The sequence below is a fragment of the Neopelma chrysocephalum genome, unplaced genomic scaffold (assembly GCF_003984885.1).
Source record: "Neopelma chrysocephalum unplaced genomic scaffold, ASM398488v2 Primary Assembly neopelma1_65c, whole genome shotgun sequence".
In the NCBI taxonomy this organism is placed as follows: domain Eukaryota; kingdom Metazoa; phylum Chordata; class Aves; order Passeriformes; family Pipridae; genus Neopelma; species Neopelma chrysocephalum.
In genome coordinates, this window is record NW_020897724.1 from 1618717 (window position 1) to 1638025 (window position 19309).

The 19309-nt window shown below is 38.6% G+C and overlaps 1 protein-coding gene across 5 annotated transcripts in view; it reads left to right on the top strand.

The window, feature by feature from the left end:
• MRTFB (myocardin related transcription factor B) overlaps positions 1-19309 on the top strand; it is a 76517-nt gene that overhangs the window by 5126 nt on the left and 52082 nt on the right. For 4 of the 5 annotated variants that reach the window (XM_027684325.1, XM_027684327.1, XM_027684329.1 and 1 more), the window contains exons 2-4: positions 975-1019; positions 1330-1398; positions 18487-18660. In XM_027684325.1, coding sequence (XP_027540126.1) covers positions 18507-18660 — 154 coding nt within the window. In that variant the 5' untranslated portion in view covers positions 975-1019; positions 1330-1398; positions 18487-18506. The remainder of the gene's footprint in view (positions 1-974; positions 1020-1329; positions 1399-18486; positions 18661-19309) is intronic. The other variant, XM_027684326.1, reaches the window with a different exon arrangement.

The following is a 19309-nucleotide window of genomic DNA, read 5'->3' on the forward strand; positions in this document are numbered from 1 at the left end:
CCTCTTCCTTGTGAGTGGTTTGGCTTTTTATATGTTTAGTTTTTAACCTCTGTCACTGATACATAAGGAAACCACAACATCAGCTTCAGCCTTTGGGCATGGAATCCATTAAAAGAAGAAAAACCCAATCTGTAGAATTCACCCCTGGGAACAAAAGGAACATTGTGTGGCTGGGCAATGCATGGGATGTTTTAAGGCTGATACCTTTGGCTTCAAACCCAAAACAGGAAAACCTCATTAATGTTATATGAAACAGCATTTGATAAATTCCAGCCTTAAAAATAACTGGTTTCTTTAACTTTTCTAAATTTAATATGCATTAGGTTTCTATTGACATCATCATATGTGTCTTTATATGTATATTTGTACACACATACTCTAAAATATACTAATAAATTAAATGTAGATGAAGGAACAAATATGTTTGAGTTGTCACAGCAAAAAGACAAAATGTCATGTGAGCAGTTTCTTTTTCTTTATAAAGAGTCCATTGCACTGGAATCTCTAGAAAACTAGAATATATTTCTGTTATTAAATGAAGTTATAGTGCTTAGATATAATTGGCACTTAAACTTCCAAGTGTGAAGACATTCCAGCTCTAAGAAATTATGCAAGATGGACTTGAAGGAGCTGGAACTGATCTTGTATATTGTAGTTGAGTTAAAAGAAGAGGGTGTTACCACTGTTATTCTTGCCAGAGGTAACTGGAAGGACAAATAAAGTCTTAGATTTTGAGTAGTAACATGAAAGGTGCTAAAAGATTTGCTTAGAGCACATTAGAATCAGTTTACTCTCAGGAGTTTAACCTGGTAACATACTTTAACATCACAAAACTGCAAAAACTGAGAAAGGTGAACTAATATTCTTAGGGCTTTAATTTCTTAAGTGGACTAGAGTATGTAACTTTTAAAATAACGAATCCTTGTGACATTTTTGTGACTTCTGTTTTTCTTCTTTACTTTCCAACTGACCAGAAATGTGCTGAAACGGACACTTCAGAGGGGGGCAAGAGATACAAGGTAAGTGCTGTATCTTAAAATGATTAAAACTTTCTAAATACATTTTGTAAATAAAACTATTTTTAAGTGAGAAGTGTATCTCTTTAAATTTTCCTGGTTTTATAACCCTGTTAAAATGGCAGGTTTTCCAAGAGATATGTTCCTATACAGACAGAAATGTGGGGATATGTAGTACCTGTGTTACGTGAACTAAGAGCAAGTTTCTGTGATTATATGCTTTGGCATTTGATACAAATAATTTTTAATTACCTCTTAGAATTTTGAATTAAATATTTGTATGCTGATTAAACACTATTTTCTCTTTCTAAAGGACTGTCATGCTTGCAAGCCTTCGGAGGTTATATTAGACTTTTTCCAAATGTGAATAGTTTTGCTATTGGTAGGTAAAACTTTGGCCTCTGGAGCATTTTGTTTGTTTGTAACAGTTTTTCTGCAGTGACTCAGGCTCGTCCCAGCCCAGCACTTGCAAAGGGCCACCAGACCCAGTGTGGTTTGGTTAAATCAGTCCTGGTAGAGATGAGGAAACTTCTGTTTCAGAGGGAGTAACCAAGGAGTTTAATGGCTGCTGATAGTGCTGTCTCAGGAGGGGTTAGGGAGGGAAATCAAGCAGCTCAGTAAAACAAGGAATTTAGGCTATTTCAACTAAAACATTCTCAGTTTTGGAACTGTGTGCCTCTGGTGTTCTGCTGGTCCCCAAACGGGGACAATTCTGATCCTGCTCCTCCCTCCCCATCTCTTGTATGGGAAAAAGGCCTTTGCTGGAGGGGTGAGAGGGGTTGCCTGATTTTCAGAGTAACTGAGACAGAGCACCAAGCTAAAAGTCTCCTTGATAACTTCTACTGAGGCCCCTTTAGATGGCCCAGAGCATTGGTTCCACCTCTACAGAAAAAGCCAGACTCTGCACATGACTTTCATGGCTAAGAACTGCTCCAGGGACTGGAAGGACAGCAAGACACACAAAACTGGGTATACACAGAAGGTGGTTTGTGTCTGGAGCATTGATGTATTCCAACAAACCCCAAAACTGTGGTGTTAGGCAAAAAAAGAGCAACTGGATACAGTTGCAGAGAGGGGAGCTTCCTTTAACCTGAAGGCAAGGTGTGTGGAGGGTTGTGTTCGGGCTGCACCAAGAGCAGGTTGGTTAGACTTGGCAAACCAGTTCACTTGGTGTGCTGGGTTAGTAAATCTACAGCCCTTGTTTCTGCCTGGGAGTGTATCTGCTGCTCTCCCAGCAGCGTGCCCAAAAAAAGAGATCAACAACTGAAATTAAGCCTATTTGCACTTGACAGCCATGAATGTTTCATGGTTGCTTCTTGAAATGAAATGATTCCATGCTGCACTGCGGACAGGGAGCCGGTATTCCTGGCCTTGTTTAAGCCTTGTTAGCACCTGAAGTTCAAGAGCCAAAATTGCATTGTATTAGTTATGGAATACAACATTCCCAAACTTTCCTTCTGTGGTAAAGATTGATGGCTTCTGTAGAACTGCTCCTTGTGGTTGTTGAGGCTCTGTCGAAGCCACAGCCACAAAAATCTTCCAGATCCTGAAACTCCAAAGCAAATGCACGTTACAGAATTTATTAAAGTGTTCACATTCCTGTTATTAAATCCAGATGTTAATGTAACAGTTTTGCACTTGTGCAATAAGCTGGGTCTCTGTGATTGTTGACTCAGTAGACAGTATTTTAAGATTTCATATTTGGGTACTTGGCTAAAGCCATTAATTAAATGTTCGAAAACTGGCTTCAACCTGGGCAGGATGCCAAGAGCAACAAAGTGAGAGAGAAGTCACAGTTAAACTGATTTTTGATCTTCACACCAACTAGTGAAATACCAATGAACAAAATACTAAAAGTAAAGACAAAAAGAAAACCCACTGCTTTTCTACCCTTCTAAGATTGAATTTGTGAGATGATTAGCCCTAGTTTATATACCTATATATATATATATATATATATATATATATATATATATATATATATATATATATATATATACACACACACATGTGTTTTTATTCCCACGTTTTGTTTCTAATACTAGAAGCCTGCTGGAAGGCTGGGGAACAGTTGCTAAAAATGTGAATAAAAATTCTACAGACATTAAAATTAGTGTGCCAGTCATTCTTTACTCTAAATGTAAAAGAGGTAGCTCATAAAAATTCAGCAGAGAAGCTCATTAAAATGAGTTCAAGTTGTTAGTGTATTCCAGTAAAGTCCAGTTAGTACCCATAAATGGTTCTTATATCTCATGAGTGGCAACTTTTTCAGTATTTCCTATAGAAAAAATAAATAGGCGTAGAATTCCAGCTACTGACATTCTGACTAATTTTAAAAATGAAGATGTATTGCGTGGTAAAGTTGCAATCCAGCAAAGCTTTAAGCATGTGTTTCTGAGACTAAATGGGGTGCACAAAGTTGAACACATGCTTAAAGCTCTTCTGGATTTAGAGCCACATGTCAGTAAAGCTTTAGGAAAGGAGTAGCTGTGGTGTAACATAAGCAGGGAAATGGGTGTGTGATGTGTCTGTGGTGGGGTCTCCTCACACCACAGTGCTACAGATGCAATTCTGTGTCAGTAATCCCTTACACAGAGGTGTTCAGAGTGAATTATGGTATCACTGTCTTTATGTTCATTATGGTTGGTCTGAATTGCACCATTTCTGCATTATTTTAGGAGGTTTTGAATGGAGTAATAAATCTCCCTGAGCTATTTTTGAGTGTGGGACGTTATTTTTTAGGATATTCTCTTTAAAAAATATCATTTTAAACATATTTTTCTATGGAAAGTACAGCTCAAGACAGGTACCCATGAAGAAATGCCTCAGTGTTTTGCTGATGATTTCCAGAATGTAACTTGTACTCTTAGTACAGCCATACTCTGTATAAATATCCTTAGTATGTTTATAAGGGTTTTGTTAAAGCCTTGTAACCTGTGTGAGTTAGGAAATAGTTTAAAAAATCCTTTTTTTTAATCAGCTCTTGACACCATTTAGTACTGCTGTGTCAGATTTGCTGTTATTCAGATCAGTAATATTTTTGGGTGGCTGTATGCTTGTTCACACATTTTCCTCTCATAGTTATACTTGTGCTCACTTCACATCCAACAGAGAGCAATACATTTCTGCACACTCCTAGGAAGAAAATTCTGAAAATAGATAAATTCAGACCCTCTTTGATTTCGTATCACTGTGCAGCAGCCTTTGCTGTGCAGCTGGAGGCAAAATGGACAGTGAAGCTGTGTGTTTGCATGTCAGCTCTGCTTTTTAAGTTATTCACTTTTACAAAGTGGGGTGTTTTTAGAAAAAATTGCGGAATTTAATGCTTGTCCTCCAGAGGAGCACATGAACTTGTACTGATGTAGGTATTTTTGCAAACCTAGTTTCAGGTAAGAAATCCAAATCTTAGATACAGTTTGCAAGTAGTAAAAGTGCTGATAATACCTCACCTCACTAATGGCAGGGAATTGCTGCAAAGGCAAAGGTGATCAGTTAATAGGTCGTTCCTTTGGGACTTGCTGTTATTTCTTTAACAATTTCCAATGTTTCTGTAGTTTGGCTCATATGTTTTGGGTAAGTACTGAGAGCTGTTACAACACACAGCTTCACAACTGTGTGTGAAGCTCCAGAAAAGACAAAACCTCACCATTTTCTCCTTAATGTATTCAACACTGATTTCATTTGCAGTGTCTGTTGAGCAGGAGGATTTCAGTTCACAGTTTGTGAGGGTAGAGCTCACTGACTGTGTTTCTAGTAAATACTTAATTCAAGAGAAGTTTCTGCTTTATGTTGCAGTCTTTATTATTTCTGAATTTGTATGGGTTATTTACAGTAATGTTTCTTTATGTTAATGTCAAATAATACAGCAGCACTTGCATACAAAGTACTGAGCAAACGCTGTCAGTGTTTGCAAAATATAAACCATCTTTATGGGGATTATAAATCTTCCAATGTGAATCAAGCTTTAAATAATTCACTCTACAGCTGTAGATGGTTTCAACCAACTTTCTTTGCTTCTGTGAATAACAGTGTAATTTGTGATTTTTGGAATGAGATCCTCCCTCCTCTGCCAGATGTTCCACCCTTCCTCTGTTCTGCCAGTTGAACCATTTGATGGCTCTTTCACCAGGTCCTGTAGAATGTGCCTGATTTTAAAAGCTGGGCACGCAGAACTGGGAAAACAGAAAGGTGGAATCTCTGGGAAAGGGTGAAATGCAGATGGTTTCAACCTATTCCAGCCCACAGTTCATCCTTCTCTGCTTTGAGAATGCTCTGAGCAGGAGGGGGGGAGGGAATGTGGAGCCCAGCCAGCCATCGGACACGGAGCATGGATAAAACACGGGAAGGTGCTGCCCTTTAATGCAGACTAACCCACAGTGAGAGTCCTGGACACAGACACAGTTCCAAATTCTGCTGTTTCTCAAATCTCTGGGGCAGGTGGAGCCAGAAGGAGTTCCAAAAGGTACAGTTCCATAAGCATCTCTGATCCGCCCGGGGGTTCTTGGCATCTGTAGCAGACTTTTGAAAGGCTAATCCAAGCCTTATCCTGGCTGGCTGAGGAACATGGTCAAGAGAGGAAAAGGTTATCAAGGAAGGATGGTATACAGAGCATTTTTGATGAGTGAAGTGGAAGCTGAGTTGAGAGGTGATTTAGTGATACATGGAGGATAGAAACAAATTGAGAATTCAGGGAGAGGAATCAGGAATGGTACTAACGTGGTCTGGGGAAGAAAGGAACTATGATCTGATCTAGAAAAGGAATTATGAAAAAAAGGCAAGAGCAAAAGAAACCTGGGCTGTAGTATGTAGTAAATATAATCTGACCGGATTATATTTAAGGAATATCTTGTTTTCATGAGAAATCAGTATTTTCCAACAGAGTTTCTAATCAAGCTTTGTAGTATTTTTTTTAATATTTTAAGTGCTGCTCAAAAATGTGTCTTTGAAGAAAGAGTGGGATTGTTTAGGTTTTCCAGGCTGTTTTTACTGATTTATTCATGATTAAAAATGCTGTGTTTTAGTGTTAGTAAATAGATCAAACCAAAGTGTTTTGAAACCTACCCTAATAAATGACATTGGATAACTTTTAAATGATGGAAATGTTACAGGTCAGAAGACATACTAAAGCAAGATATTTTCTGTTATGCTGCTGAAGACCAGAAGTGTCTACTATACAGATAAAATTATTATGTAGGAGAGAAATTATGGCTTCAAGTGTTTTTAGGCTAATGAGTTCATAAATTGACTGCTACTCTAGTTGTGATGTGTTCAGGAGAAGAAATGTTCAGTAGGAGCTTTTTCATTAGAGTACTGCACAGGGATAGAAGGAGAATATATTGAAAGTATTTCAGCCTGTGTTTTAAGGATTTTTTTTGCATTCTGAAGCTCATGAAGTTTACTCCATGACTGAAGAACATTTTCAGCTGAGGGGAGAGAATTATTCAACCACTTGGTTGTTCTGACAGAACCCTGTATTTAATCACTGTGCCTAATAACTGGACCTAATTTGCCAGTAACTGGTTTAGCTTTGGTAAACCCTTGAAGTAGATGCTCTGTTGGTGTTGTGTTATTATTTTAATCATACATTTATGAACATTATTCTCCTAAATTAATATGATATTTAGAAATAATTGGTAGAATGAATGGATGTGTTGCAGTCAGGTTTTCTCATTTTTAAGTCTACACTTACGACATTTATATCTTTTAATATGAAGCCTTTTTCTATGTTTAATAAATTTCTGTTAAGTGGTTCTTGAGATTTGAAGTATTTCTAAAGGCCATTATGTTTCTTCCTTGATCAGCTTATTCTTGGTTACTGCCATTTCTGCATAAACAGAGGACTTTTCCCTCTCCTTTAAAACTGAGGAAAATGAGAATGATGATTGTTTTTTAAGGGAAAGGTTTACTGGCTTTTTTTTACTTCAATTTGTATTACAAGAAAGATCCCAAGAAATACAGAAATTAGATGTGTTACAGCTGCTAAGTGTAGCAATTTGTGCCGAAATCTACTGTAAACAATGTTCTATTTCTTATTTATTTATTTTTAAACAGCTTTGTAAGGAATGAAATATTGGAACACAATAGTTTAACAGATAAGACTTCTTTGAAAGTGGCCTTAGGCAACATAAACTCTCCTGACCCAGAGTTTCTGCCCTGTTAGTCTTTAGCTAATTTCAGTATGGAAAATGGAATTCCAGTTCATTTTAGCTTTGGAGATCGTGAGAAATTGGTTCTTAAAGCACCAAGGGCATGGACTGGGGATTATAGCATTAAACTGTTTAGAACATCAGAGTTTTCAGGCACCATACTAATAACATCATTTTTCTGGTTATTTTAGAATATGGGTGTTGATCTGGAGATTAAACTACATCACTTATAATCTTGGATCTGTATTTATAAAAAAATAATAAGTGATATTCCTTCTTGTGCTCTTAACCCCGTTCACAGGGAGTATTAATGTCCTTGTGAGAAGAAATGTGCTTGATTTGAGAAGTTAAAGTTTGGCTTTTGTTTAGTAAAGAGTAATTTCATCTTTAACCAATTTATTTTTGTGTTACAGCCATAATACCATGTATGTGGTGTATCTTCATGCTTAATTTCCAATGTTTAGGAATCTTGAGGTTGATATTTTGTGGTTTGCTGGGGAATTTTTCTTCCTGAAAGTCTGTGCTTAAATGCATGGAATTCAGCATTCTTTCAGTATGCAGCTTTGGTGTTTCTATTAAAAAAAAACAACCCAAAACACTTAAATTCTTGGGAAGATCCTGCAAGATGTAAATCTATTAGAACTGGTGTAATTGCATTCACATTGGGATCTTTTGTCACTGTCGTATCAAAAATCAGGTCACAATGCAAAGTGGGCTGTAAGCAGGTGAGCAGTGCAGCATGACACTGTTCTCCCTCCAGGACAGTGGGAAAACTTTTCTTTCTCCCTGCTTTACCAAGAGGTGTAACGTGGAGGAAGGGGGTCATCCTCCTGGAGCCGGGAATGTGAGTAACAGCTGAGACAGAAGTGATGAAACAACTGTGCTCCTTCCGTGCTGTTTAGAGTTTGCAATAGAAAGGAATGCTTTTAAGCCAAGCAAATACACATCTTTGCACAGAGGCAGCTTTGGCTGGAAGGATGGACCTCACTCTGACCGTAGACTAATGACACATCAGTGGAGAATAATTTATGTGTATTACAAGAGCTGGCAAGAGCCCAAAGTGGTATTATGGGATTGCCAAAGTCGTGTCACTGCCCGTGTTTAGTTAAGGGAGATGAGCGGTTGTACCGCACAGCACATGTGAGGAGTACACACATTGTGAGGTACCTTTGGGAACGCCAGGAGAGCCTTCAGAATCCAGGGTTGTAGCTCACCCAGTGGTTTTGTCTAAGCAGGACAGCAGCACTATAAAAAATCATCTCAGTACTTCCCCCACCACTTTTAATTAGCCCTTAATTGTGCTTTTGTTGCTATTCAAACTGTCACATCATCCAGTGTCAAGTGAAGTCCCATGGACTTGTAAACCAGACACATTCATGGTTTGGGACCAGGCCTCTCTTTTCTTTCTAGTTAAAGGAAATAGAATGGATGAGAAGATTAAATACTTTTAATAACTTTGAAGTAAAACCAGTCGTTTGAGACAAATACGTGTGGTAAAGCTCTGCCATGATTTTACATGGTGGGTACATGATCAGAATTAGGAAACAAAAGAATATTGTAGAACTCTAAGCACTTATAGTGTAAATAGGTAAAGACTGCACAGTAAATGGCTGCTGCTCTAGGATGTACAGCAAGTTGATTTTTATCTTTTTTTTAATTAAACATTAATCTGTCACCTTCAAAATTTTTCTTTTGTCCATTAGTGGGTTAAATTTTAAAAGTTTTGCTTTCAGAAGTTAAGAGCAACAAGTTGACTGGTTTCCATGGGAGCTAATTCAAGTTATTGTTTGCATTGTTAATATCTGAAAGTAGATGTGTTGGTGCAAGTCAATATGCAGCAAAAGGTTTGTGAAAGAGAGGTTTTCTAAATTGTCCTAAGGCTCTGAGTAGGGCCTGCTTAACTGAGAACCACCTGCATGAGTGCACTGAATTTCGGGTCAGATATAATCATTTTGATCTTTGCAAGACACTCTAAATGGAAGTTGCTAGTAATCTCTAATTATGCTTACATTATTTTGATTTCATTTCTAATTAGTATTTAGTTTATTGCTGAATGTGAATAGTATGTTGAATTCTGTCCAATAGAAGTTGGTTGTATTTTTTAAGAGAACAGCAAATATTATAATAATAAGGCTTTGCTAGTCTCTGTAACAGTGTACAGAAATAAAAAGAAGCAAAGTAGATCTTTTTCCAGAACTTCCAGTTAATAGATGATTGTTCAAGGCTCTGTCCCGTTTGTGGCAGGAGGCAGAGAGCAGCACGGTCAGCGGGAAGCAGTCCTGCAGTTCCTTCCTCCTTGACTTCAGTCCTTGTGCTTTCCTTGCTTTGTTCAGTTCAAGGGCTTGGTTTACAGGCAGTAAAATAAACAGAACAGCACCTGCAGCTTAGTCATAAATGGGAACATCTCACAGTAGCCAACAAATGAAATCATGGTGCATGGTCCAACCTTTCCTGAAATGCCTTAACAGCTTTACCAACATTCATTTGTAAGATTGGTCAGTATTTTGGTTATCAAAGGACTCTGAACACATACAGGATTTGTGAAAGGCTATGATCCAGTTTATTGATAAAAGTTATTAATTATTGCCTGAACTGTCTGAACACCTCTTGTAAAAAGCTTTGTGTAGGTTCTCTTCCCATTTTTTCAATAAATGCCCACTTGTAGGACATGACACTAAAATGTGTAGCAATCCTATGACATGGTCATACAAATATTTGACCCTTACTCCAGACTTGAGCTATCAAGTGCTTTTATAATACCAAAATGAACACTTGGGTTTAGATTTTTTCATATGTTGTCAACTTCAATCACATAAATAGATTCTGCTGGCTACACTTTATGTTTGCTGGCCACAGAAAATCGTGGAGCACATGGGATCTTACTAATTCCTTCTGTCACAGAGCAGAAGAACTGAACTTGCTTTTTGGCAGGTTAATCTGAGTTGATCTTGCAATTATTTGAACACTGCTGCTGAGTGCTTCACATTAAAGCTGATTTCAAGGACTTCGGAATTCTTGTTAATTGGAATTCAAGTAAGTTGCTTCTGAAATCATATGTCACTATGTTTTATTTGTTTTATTGTAAAAAAAAAAATCTAATTTTAATGTTCAGAGACTTATGAAGATGAGAAACTAGAAGCATCGTTTGCTTGCACCCCAGTTATGCACATGGTTTCTTTTTTGTTTGGTTGGTTTCTTTGTTTCTTTGTCTTGCTAAATTTAGGTATTATAAAACTGACCTTGTGTTGCTTTCTAAGCTGAGTCCAAATTAATTTGCTGCCAGTGTTAATATAGGCATTTTAAAGTAGGATATTAAAGCAAATGTAAAATACTGACAATCAACATCATCTTCATAGACTGAAAAATAGGAATGTCACATTCAGATTTTTCTGACCATTTGCAAATGACATATTTCCATGCACTGTGTGTGCAACATCTAAATAAGATACTACTTTGTTTTGCCTTCCTAGTTTAAAGTATTTTTTATGAAGCTGTTTATTTCAGTAGAACTGGTGAGGGTATGTGCTATAGCAGCTTTGTGTTTGTTTGATCCAGGTAATCCAGCTGAATGATTTACATTGCCATAGTATGAGCATTGCTGATCAAGAATATCTGCAGAAAAGATGAGATGAAATCAAATTATTAGGTGATTAAAAGTAAAAGTTGTTGAGTTGCAGAGTTAGTTTCATAACTTTCTTATAAGAAGATATGTTTGAAAAGTTTTATGTAATCAGTAAAGAATTTAAACATTTCTTTCACCTGAAGGTGTTGATTTTGTTTTAGTGATGAATATTGTGCATATTGAACCTTGGTTTGCTTTACTTAAAATATCTGTAAGAAGTTTAGCATCTTGGATAAATTCTATTAATAATTATCATTTTAAAGCCCTTGAAGTGTGAGCACAGAAGATAATTGTAATATTTACAATCCTTACAACATTTTCATGGACCTTAAGGTATTTAAACACTACGTTTCTCGACATTGCTCGGAGGTTGATCCTTTCCAGTGCAGGGTTATGTGAAGCCCAGATTTGCCCACCTGCTGTTTGCATGGGTTGGTTTGAGAAGGCAGCAGTGTGAGAGAAGGACAGAAATCCTCTGGCTGGCCCTGCAGACCCAGGGAAGGCTGTAGTTTGCCCGCGCTCAGGGGAGCTGTGGGAGGCTGCCTTTGTTCCTCACAGCCCCCTCTGTGCTGGTGATTAATGTGCTCTCAGCAGGGCCCGGCTCAGCACCAGGGACAGGCCTTTGTTGGGTTTTTTTGCCTGCAGGTAGCACGGGAGAGAATGGATCAGCAAGGGTTCTCCTGACTCATCCCCTGCCCCTGGCCACATACAAGTAATTTTCTATACATTACCTAGTTTATGATGTGCATTTGCAAGTGGAGCTTACTTATTTTTCAGACTTCAGTCAGACTTAAAGATCTCCTTCAAAGAATTAGCAAAGAGAATCTCGGTGTAGCATTGTCATCAAAATGTGCAAAAGTGTTAAAATGAGTTTCTGGAGGTCTTCTGGTGTCTGCTCAGTGGTATTAATTTAACCAGCGCACACAGTTACAAAATTTAATCTCAATAAGTGATTTAGTAAAAGGGGAATTTTTCTGCACTACTGACCAGCCCAGTGTGAACTCTGTGTTCCTGGAAGGAGGATGTCATTCCAGGCACTGCTGTGATGGGAAGCGTGACAGGACCTCAGCTCTGTCAAATACTTCTGCACATTGTTTTCTAAAGAAATTAATAGTGACAGTGAGTTTTGCATAATGAATAATCCAAGATGATTACTCATGGTTAGTCAGCACTGATATTTCTCATCTTTTTCTGCTTTTGTATAATTACCTCAGTAAAAATAGCTGTATGATTTAAATCCTTGTTGCTTTGTATTTTACCACAGAGATCAACTTAATTAATTAATATCTCAACTCTGTATTTTAACTGTAGGATTGCAATTTCTCTTTCAATATAATAATTTAAAGTCAGTTTTCGTGTCAGAGTTCCCATACTGTATCCAAAATACTTCTGATGAGAGAGGCTGGATAAGAAGCCAAGTGCAGGAGTTGAAGTGTCACCAGGCTGTCAGTACTGAGGCTCCACTCTGGGAAAAGGAACAGCCTTGTACTGTGTGAAGGGGAATCTAAAATGGTTGAATATTCTCAAGATTTTTTTCATTAAAATTGTCTTCTGGTCTTTTAATCCACTGTGAAATACATGAAATTAGAGCAGAAACCTCAACAAAATAAGCATTGTTTGTGCAACAGAGGCAAATGTAATTTGAGACATTTTCTCCAATCGGTGAAATTATAAATGACAAAAATGAAATAGAACAACATATTCAGTTAATTTACTGATAATCTGGATGATTATTAATAGCAATACTTTCCGTGTCTGTTATTTTTTGTACTCAGTCATATATTCATCTTCAGTGGTTCCAAGTGCTCTATCGGTAAGTGGGTTTGATACTGAAAAAAATGGAAAAGAAAAAACAACTAAAAACCTATTCTGCAGCAGTTCATTGTTAAAATTTCAGTGCTAAATGCAAAAGGTTACTTTTTAGATTTTACATCTTTACTATTTTAAAAGCACCAATATATGACACGGTGCAAAAGACAGGTCAGTGATTTGGAGAAATACCTATAAGTGGCTTTTAGATACTTTGTAAGTATTGCCAAAGTTGTTTTTTTTTTAGTTACTGTTATTTGTCTTTCAGTTTGGTTACTCAGGACCCCTTTTCCTGTAGGAATTTAAAAAGATCTCAGCTGTGTGATGGGATGTAAGCCCAGCTGCAATGAAATTGTGCATATACAGGGTGTGTCTACCAACAGAGCACAGGGCATTCCAGAGGGCACAGAAACCTGTGTCCTGGACTGAGGAGTGTTCCTGCCGTTGGAGCAGACACCTGGATTTGGGGTTGCTCCAGGAACTGACTGGAGATGGATTTCCTGCAGCCAGCCCCGGAATCTGTTCTTTATTTTCGTGTTAGCCCTTGCTGATGGGCACCGTGCCAAGAGGAGTCATCCTGTAGAAACTCGGCGCCTTTTCCTCTCCTTGCAGTGGGTATTTCATCCCCAGGGATGTCTCTGGGAAGTGACTCTCCAAGCCTCCAGTTCCCGGATTGTTCGGGGAGCTGAATGTTCCCGAGTACTTGGAGTGTTTATGTCCAAGCCCGACTTGCGTTGATCCTGGGAAGAGAGGGGGAACTGAGCATTCCAAGGGTCTGCCCATGGGCACTGGGCTCCTTTGGAGATGAGAAGGGAAGTTTGCTGAGGGCATGTCTGTGCTCTGGTGGGACCAGCGGAGCTCTGAACGCAGAGTCCTGGCCCTGCTTTTAGGAGGGAGGAATTGCAGGTTGATCTCACTGTGACTTAGCACTTTATCTGGGCAGGTCATTAATGCTCACTGCTCACATGGAAGGAAACTGTAACAGTCCCAAAGTGCTTATTGTGATCTCCAGCCCCACTGCACAGATTTCCAGATCTTTCCAGGCATTGACAGGAAGATTGAAGAGTTTAATGCAAATGGCCTTCCTTGGCAGCTGTTGGTGAACCTGCAGGATCTCCACTTACTTTTGAGGTGTCTTTTTTAGTGTATAGTGTTTTCTGACACTTGGAAGAAAAAATGTAAGAAAACCAAACCAAAGCCAACATTTTGCAATTCTGGCGTTCTCCCCGCTAAAGATTTGGATGTATTACAAACTGCAAGCTACAGAGTTTTAAATTTTACTGAGTTTTATGAATGCAGCAACTGATTGCTCATGTTCCCACCATGATTCTGTAAATCCTGTTCTGGAGCCTGGCATTGCTAATGTCTAACCTGGTGGCTGGTAGTTCAGGTTAATCCTGCCCCAGGTCCCTTGCAGGTGTGAATGAGGGAGCAGTGCTAAGCTCAGCCATGTGACTTGGCCAGAGTTGCAATGCACTGTGATTCTTCAACTGTTTTTTTCCAGTGGATTTCTAAAGTAAAAGCTGATTTCCTACCTCAGTGTCATCCAGATTTCACAGTTTGTGCTGAATAAAATACCAGTTCTAATGTCTCAAGTAGCAGGGAAGTATGTATTTCCCTCCCTTATAAGATTTTTCTAAGGAAATATACTTTGTCTTTTGAAGATAAAATGTTTAAAAATAAAGGAAGCGTTTGTCTTCAGCAGTTAAGAAGATAGCAACCACCTACAATCTGTGAGAACACTTACATAAGGCTCATGCATTGTACAGAGCTCTCGTTTGCCAGGGCTGGAACACTGTTTCTGTGTACTTGTCAGGGAAATGTGAACCACAGCCCTCCTTGCAGTGCTGCTGCAGATTCTATTTTGATAATCTATTCTAAAGGTTAAGTAGGAAAATAATTTTTTCTAGTTTTCGCTTTACTACTCTGAAACGTTTCACTGAATTGTGTGTTTGAAAAAAAAATCCCAACCCAAAAAACAACCACCTGAAATCTTTTGGGAATATTGGAACAGTGGAGTATTTTTATTTCAATTGCCACAAGTAAGTTGGTATTGTGCTTTCCAACAGTTTTTCATACCACATGTAATGATGGTTCATACAACTTAACCTTTAGATCTCTTAGTTTCAAGCAAGGGAGTGGAAACCCCTGAAGTGACAACTGAGTTCTGTCAGACCAGCCTTGTGTAAAAGGTGCTTTCTTGGACTGTGCAGAGTAGAATACTGAAACTTTAATAGTATGGATTTTTTTTAATTGTATTTCTCCTCTACGTCTTTTTACTGTTGAGATTCAGTTATGTTATAAATACACTTTGTGTATAGGTCTGTTTAAAGTCAGGGGTTCCACAGATAATCGTTACCATCTGTAAATGCAGATGGCAAATACGAAATAATTCTTCGAGATTGAGGAGGCTTCAAATAAATGAGAAACAGGAGGCAAATTATTATCTTTAATATAAAATATGATGGTATCATGGTATATTACATTCTAAATCAGAGGGATTTCTCACTTTTGCACATGGTTACTGGATGAAGTCTTTATTGTGCAAGGTTTGATTTTAAACAAGGTGGACTAATGTTTTCTACTACTGGGTTTTGTCTTTGAATTGCTGATGTCCAAACAATCAGTTACATTGGAAACGTCAGAATGGGAAATAGCTTTTGAAGACTGAAAAGAATGGGAGATGTTCTGCATATCTTGAGTCTCATTTCATGTGGAGTAAATGCTGCTGCTCGTAGCCCCCACTTGATGAAAAAGCCATTGTACTCATCTTCCTGAGCAGCTAAAATGAACGTGCTGAAGAGCAGTAGTGTGGCAGTGCAGCAGTGTAAAGAGATGTTGTTTACAGAGACATGGCTCGTTTCCTCCCTATTTCTTTGTCTGTTTCTTTGTTTGGAAAGTTATTTATCAAAATGGTTTTTAAGTTTCCCAATTACTTTGTCAATCGATAAGGAAAACCTTATGCCTAAGACAAACTAGTAATTTCATGGATGCCAAGTTTAGGAGTTCTCTTCAGAAAGTTGAACAACTGAATTCTTCTTTAGAGTCTAATCGACCAAGAGAAAAGCATCCAATTAATTATTTATATTTTATTATTGCAAGTCTTCAATGTATCATCTTCATAATATTGTTTAGATGTTCTGATCATTGATTCAGTAAGGAACTGTAAGGATACTGCTTTATAGACATTTTTTCCTGCTGCAAAAAACCCTTATAAATGTTGTGTGGAGGTGTGTTTTCTTTTTTTGGGGAAGGTCAAGAGAATTTGTTGTTCTAAGCTCAGAAATATTTCCGTACTTTGATACAGTAGCAGTTCATCAGCAATAATGAAAAGAATGAGAGCAAAATGTGATTTGAGATCTGACTGAGGAATTTGAGGGATTTAGGCTTTCTGGGAATTCTAGAACGTCTTTCATTCTAAGATTATGTAGCAACATTGCAATAGGGTTCCAGTCGTAGCAGGAGGGTTGTTCTACTGTTAAAGGATCACTTGGGAAAATATCTGATCTGGATTTTTAACAGGCTATCTGAAAGATTTAGGAGAAGGTAATTGCAATATCTGAGACTTTACTGTGAACTAGAAACTCTGAAATTAGGGTTAGAGTTCTGCATTGGAGAACTTTGGGTTTAGAGTTTTCCTAATGATGAAGTTCATGTACTGTGTGAAACCCCAGTGAAAACTGGGCCCTGAGAGTCCCCTCAGCAGGAACAGCAGCTCTGTGTGGAGGGGGTGGGCAGGACATTCCCAGCCAGGCTCCCCATAACCTGCTGTGGAGGTTTCAGACCCTGGCAGGATGAGTTCCTGAGCAGGGGGTAACTCCATGGGATTGGGGATGGACTAAGTGACCTCCAGAAGGTCCCTCTGAGCCTGATTTACTCACGTTCCAGCCGCAGATCAAACGCATTTTGTGTGGGAAGTCAGGCTTGGTTTGAATTGTGCTGCAGTGCTGCAATCAATCCCATTGCATTGCATGCCCTCCTCTGAGGGGAATCTGGGCAATAAACCCACATTTACGTACATTCCTCAAACAAACCTTAACAAGTGGATGTGTAACTGGTCCAACAGTGTGTTGTAAAGTGATCAGAGTTAAGCTGGTTTAATTTAAAACATGATATTTAGTTATCTGTCATGGGGAAAATAACTAATCAAGGCAAACATGCAGCATAACAAATGTTAAACCTTCAGCACAAGAAGGTGTTTCTATGAATTTCACATGGATTTGAAAGCATGAATACAACTCATGTGGCTTAATCTCTTTGAGAACTGACTCCAAGGCAACTTATAGCTAATAAATTGTGGATCAAATGCTGTGAATATGAGCAGATAAGCAGCTAAATTTTCTCTTAAATTCTGCTCTGAAGAGACTTGCTTAGTTAATAATGTACTTAATTTGTATGAGTGAGTGGGAGTTTGAGGAGAGTGTAATGTCAGGAAATCGAGTGAGAGCTGGGTGAATTGTGCTTCTGAAAGCTAAGAACAAAGAAAAAAAATCTTGCATAAGAGTAAGTTAATGTGTCTTCATTTAATGTGAAAGCACCAATTGGTAACTCGGGAAAATAATGAAAAATATGCACTTAACCATCCTAATTGTTCTGCTGAGGTATATATCAAGCAGTACTTGCTTATATTTCCTATTTTTCAGTTGACACTTTCAGAACATGATCCTCTACCTCTTTTTCTAGTGTAGGCCATTCTTTGGTGCTCATGATAATTTTTTTGTCATCTTTATTTTTTTAAAATACATAACACTTGAAATATTTTGAGTCTGGTCATTGAAACTGCACTTTAGAAACCTTGGAATACACCCCCCAACACGTGTGGTATTTCTATGCAGCATATTTGAAGTTTGAAATGGAAGGCAGAATATGGGCAAGCAGTAGTGTTTCTTAAGCAAAAGAATTAAAAATTAACAAACAGTCTAAGGATAATAAGACATTTCTTCATTTTTATGAATCTTCTTGTATTGGTAATATTGTTCCAGTTTCCAAGAATCCAGGGATGGACTTCACTGAACTCCATATTGAGTGATTGAAATTTTAATGACTTGATAGTTCTGTGAGCTATGAAAAGCCTGCACCAGTAATTCATAGTTCTGTCTGCCCTCACTGTAGATTAAGTACCATATTAATGATAGAGAGGAAAGAAATAATAAATTGGGGGGTTTATTCCACTCTGTATTCTACAATAAGTAGCTGGTGTGCAGTAAAATTCATTTTAAAACATTCATGCCTAAAAGTCTTCCCTGCTGGAGAGATGGAGGAGCAATTAGTTCTAACATAGTCCTGAGGCAGTAGGAAGTCCTGGATCAATACTGAAGTTGATTTTGGGTACAAAGGAGAGTTGTGCAGTGCTTCAAAGTACTCAAAGCCATTTGTATGTTATCATATACATATATATCATCTATCTATATATATATAAATATATATATTAATATATAGATGATGTAAATCTTTACATTAACGTAGGGCCATTCAAACAACATCTGGAGACAGGAGTCTGATGAAGATAGATATATATATATATATAAATTCAGCATTCTCTGGTATAAGGTACTGAAAAAAGGGATGTTGTGCTGATAACGGGGCTGTGTCACGGGGTCAGGCACAGGAGATCCTGAGCGTCCACAGTGGAGTTGCTGTGTCAGGTGAGCAGGGACACTGTCCTGCTCCTCAGAACCAGTCCACTGTTCAGTTGCCTGTCAATGCATTGCTTAACTCTGTGCAAACCCGTAGTATCTGTGGAGAATCAGTAATAACATCCCTATAATTCTAAAGTTGAATTTTGCGTGCGAAGGAAGCGACCAAACCCCAAACCCGAACTGAAAAAAGCGACAGCATGATTTATGTTTATTACTCAAGTACAAAGTGATTAAGAGTGCCCTTGTTTTCCCAGAGTGCAGAGGATTGCCCAGCATGGATCACCTGGGGCCCGTGGATGCCGAGGAGGACTCGGGGCCCCCTCCCCGGCTGGCCCCCAGCCCGCACAGCGAGGCCGTGGCGCACGAGTTCCGGGAGCTGTCGCTGCAGCCCAGCCAGTGCCTGCCCCCCCTCACCGAGCGCAAGAATGGTGAGTGCACAGCCCCAGCTGCTGTGGCCACAGCTGCTCGGGAAGGCTTTGGGTCACTGGGGTCAGTGTCAGACAAAACAAGACCATTATCGAGAAATGGGGTTTTTTCTGCAAAAATAATACAGGATTGATGCTTCACGTTGTATCCCACAAAGCTCAGTTTGATATTGTATGTTGAAAACAAACCTCAAACATAATATATATAAAATGTTATGTGTTTGGGGGTCTTGGGTGGGTTTTGGGGGTCCAGGGTGAGTTTAAAGGCCTCAGAGTAGTTTTTTGGGGTCCCAGATGGATTTTGGGGTCCCTGGATGCATTTTGGAGGGTCCTGGGGGGAGGGTCTCAAAGTCCCCCCAGGTGCCACTCAGGAGCTGGTGCAGGACAGAGGACTTTGAGGGGGTCCCTGGTGGGGATTTGTGGGGTCCCTCTGGCTTTAGGGGGAGTCCTTGCAGCTTTTGGAGGACTGGATGGGTTTGGGGGGTCCTGGGGTGGGTTCTGGGGTTATTAATTTATTTATTATTATTTTATTTAATTTCTGTTTATTTATTTTATAATTATAATATTATAATATAATCATATATAATTTTATATTTAGAATTATATATGTGTGTGTGTGTGTGTGTGTGTGTGTGTGTGTGTGTGTGTGTGT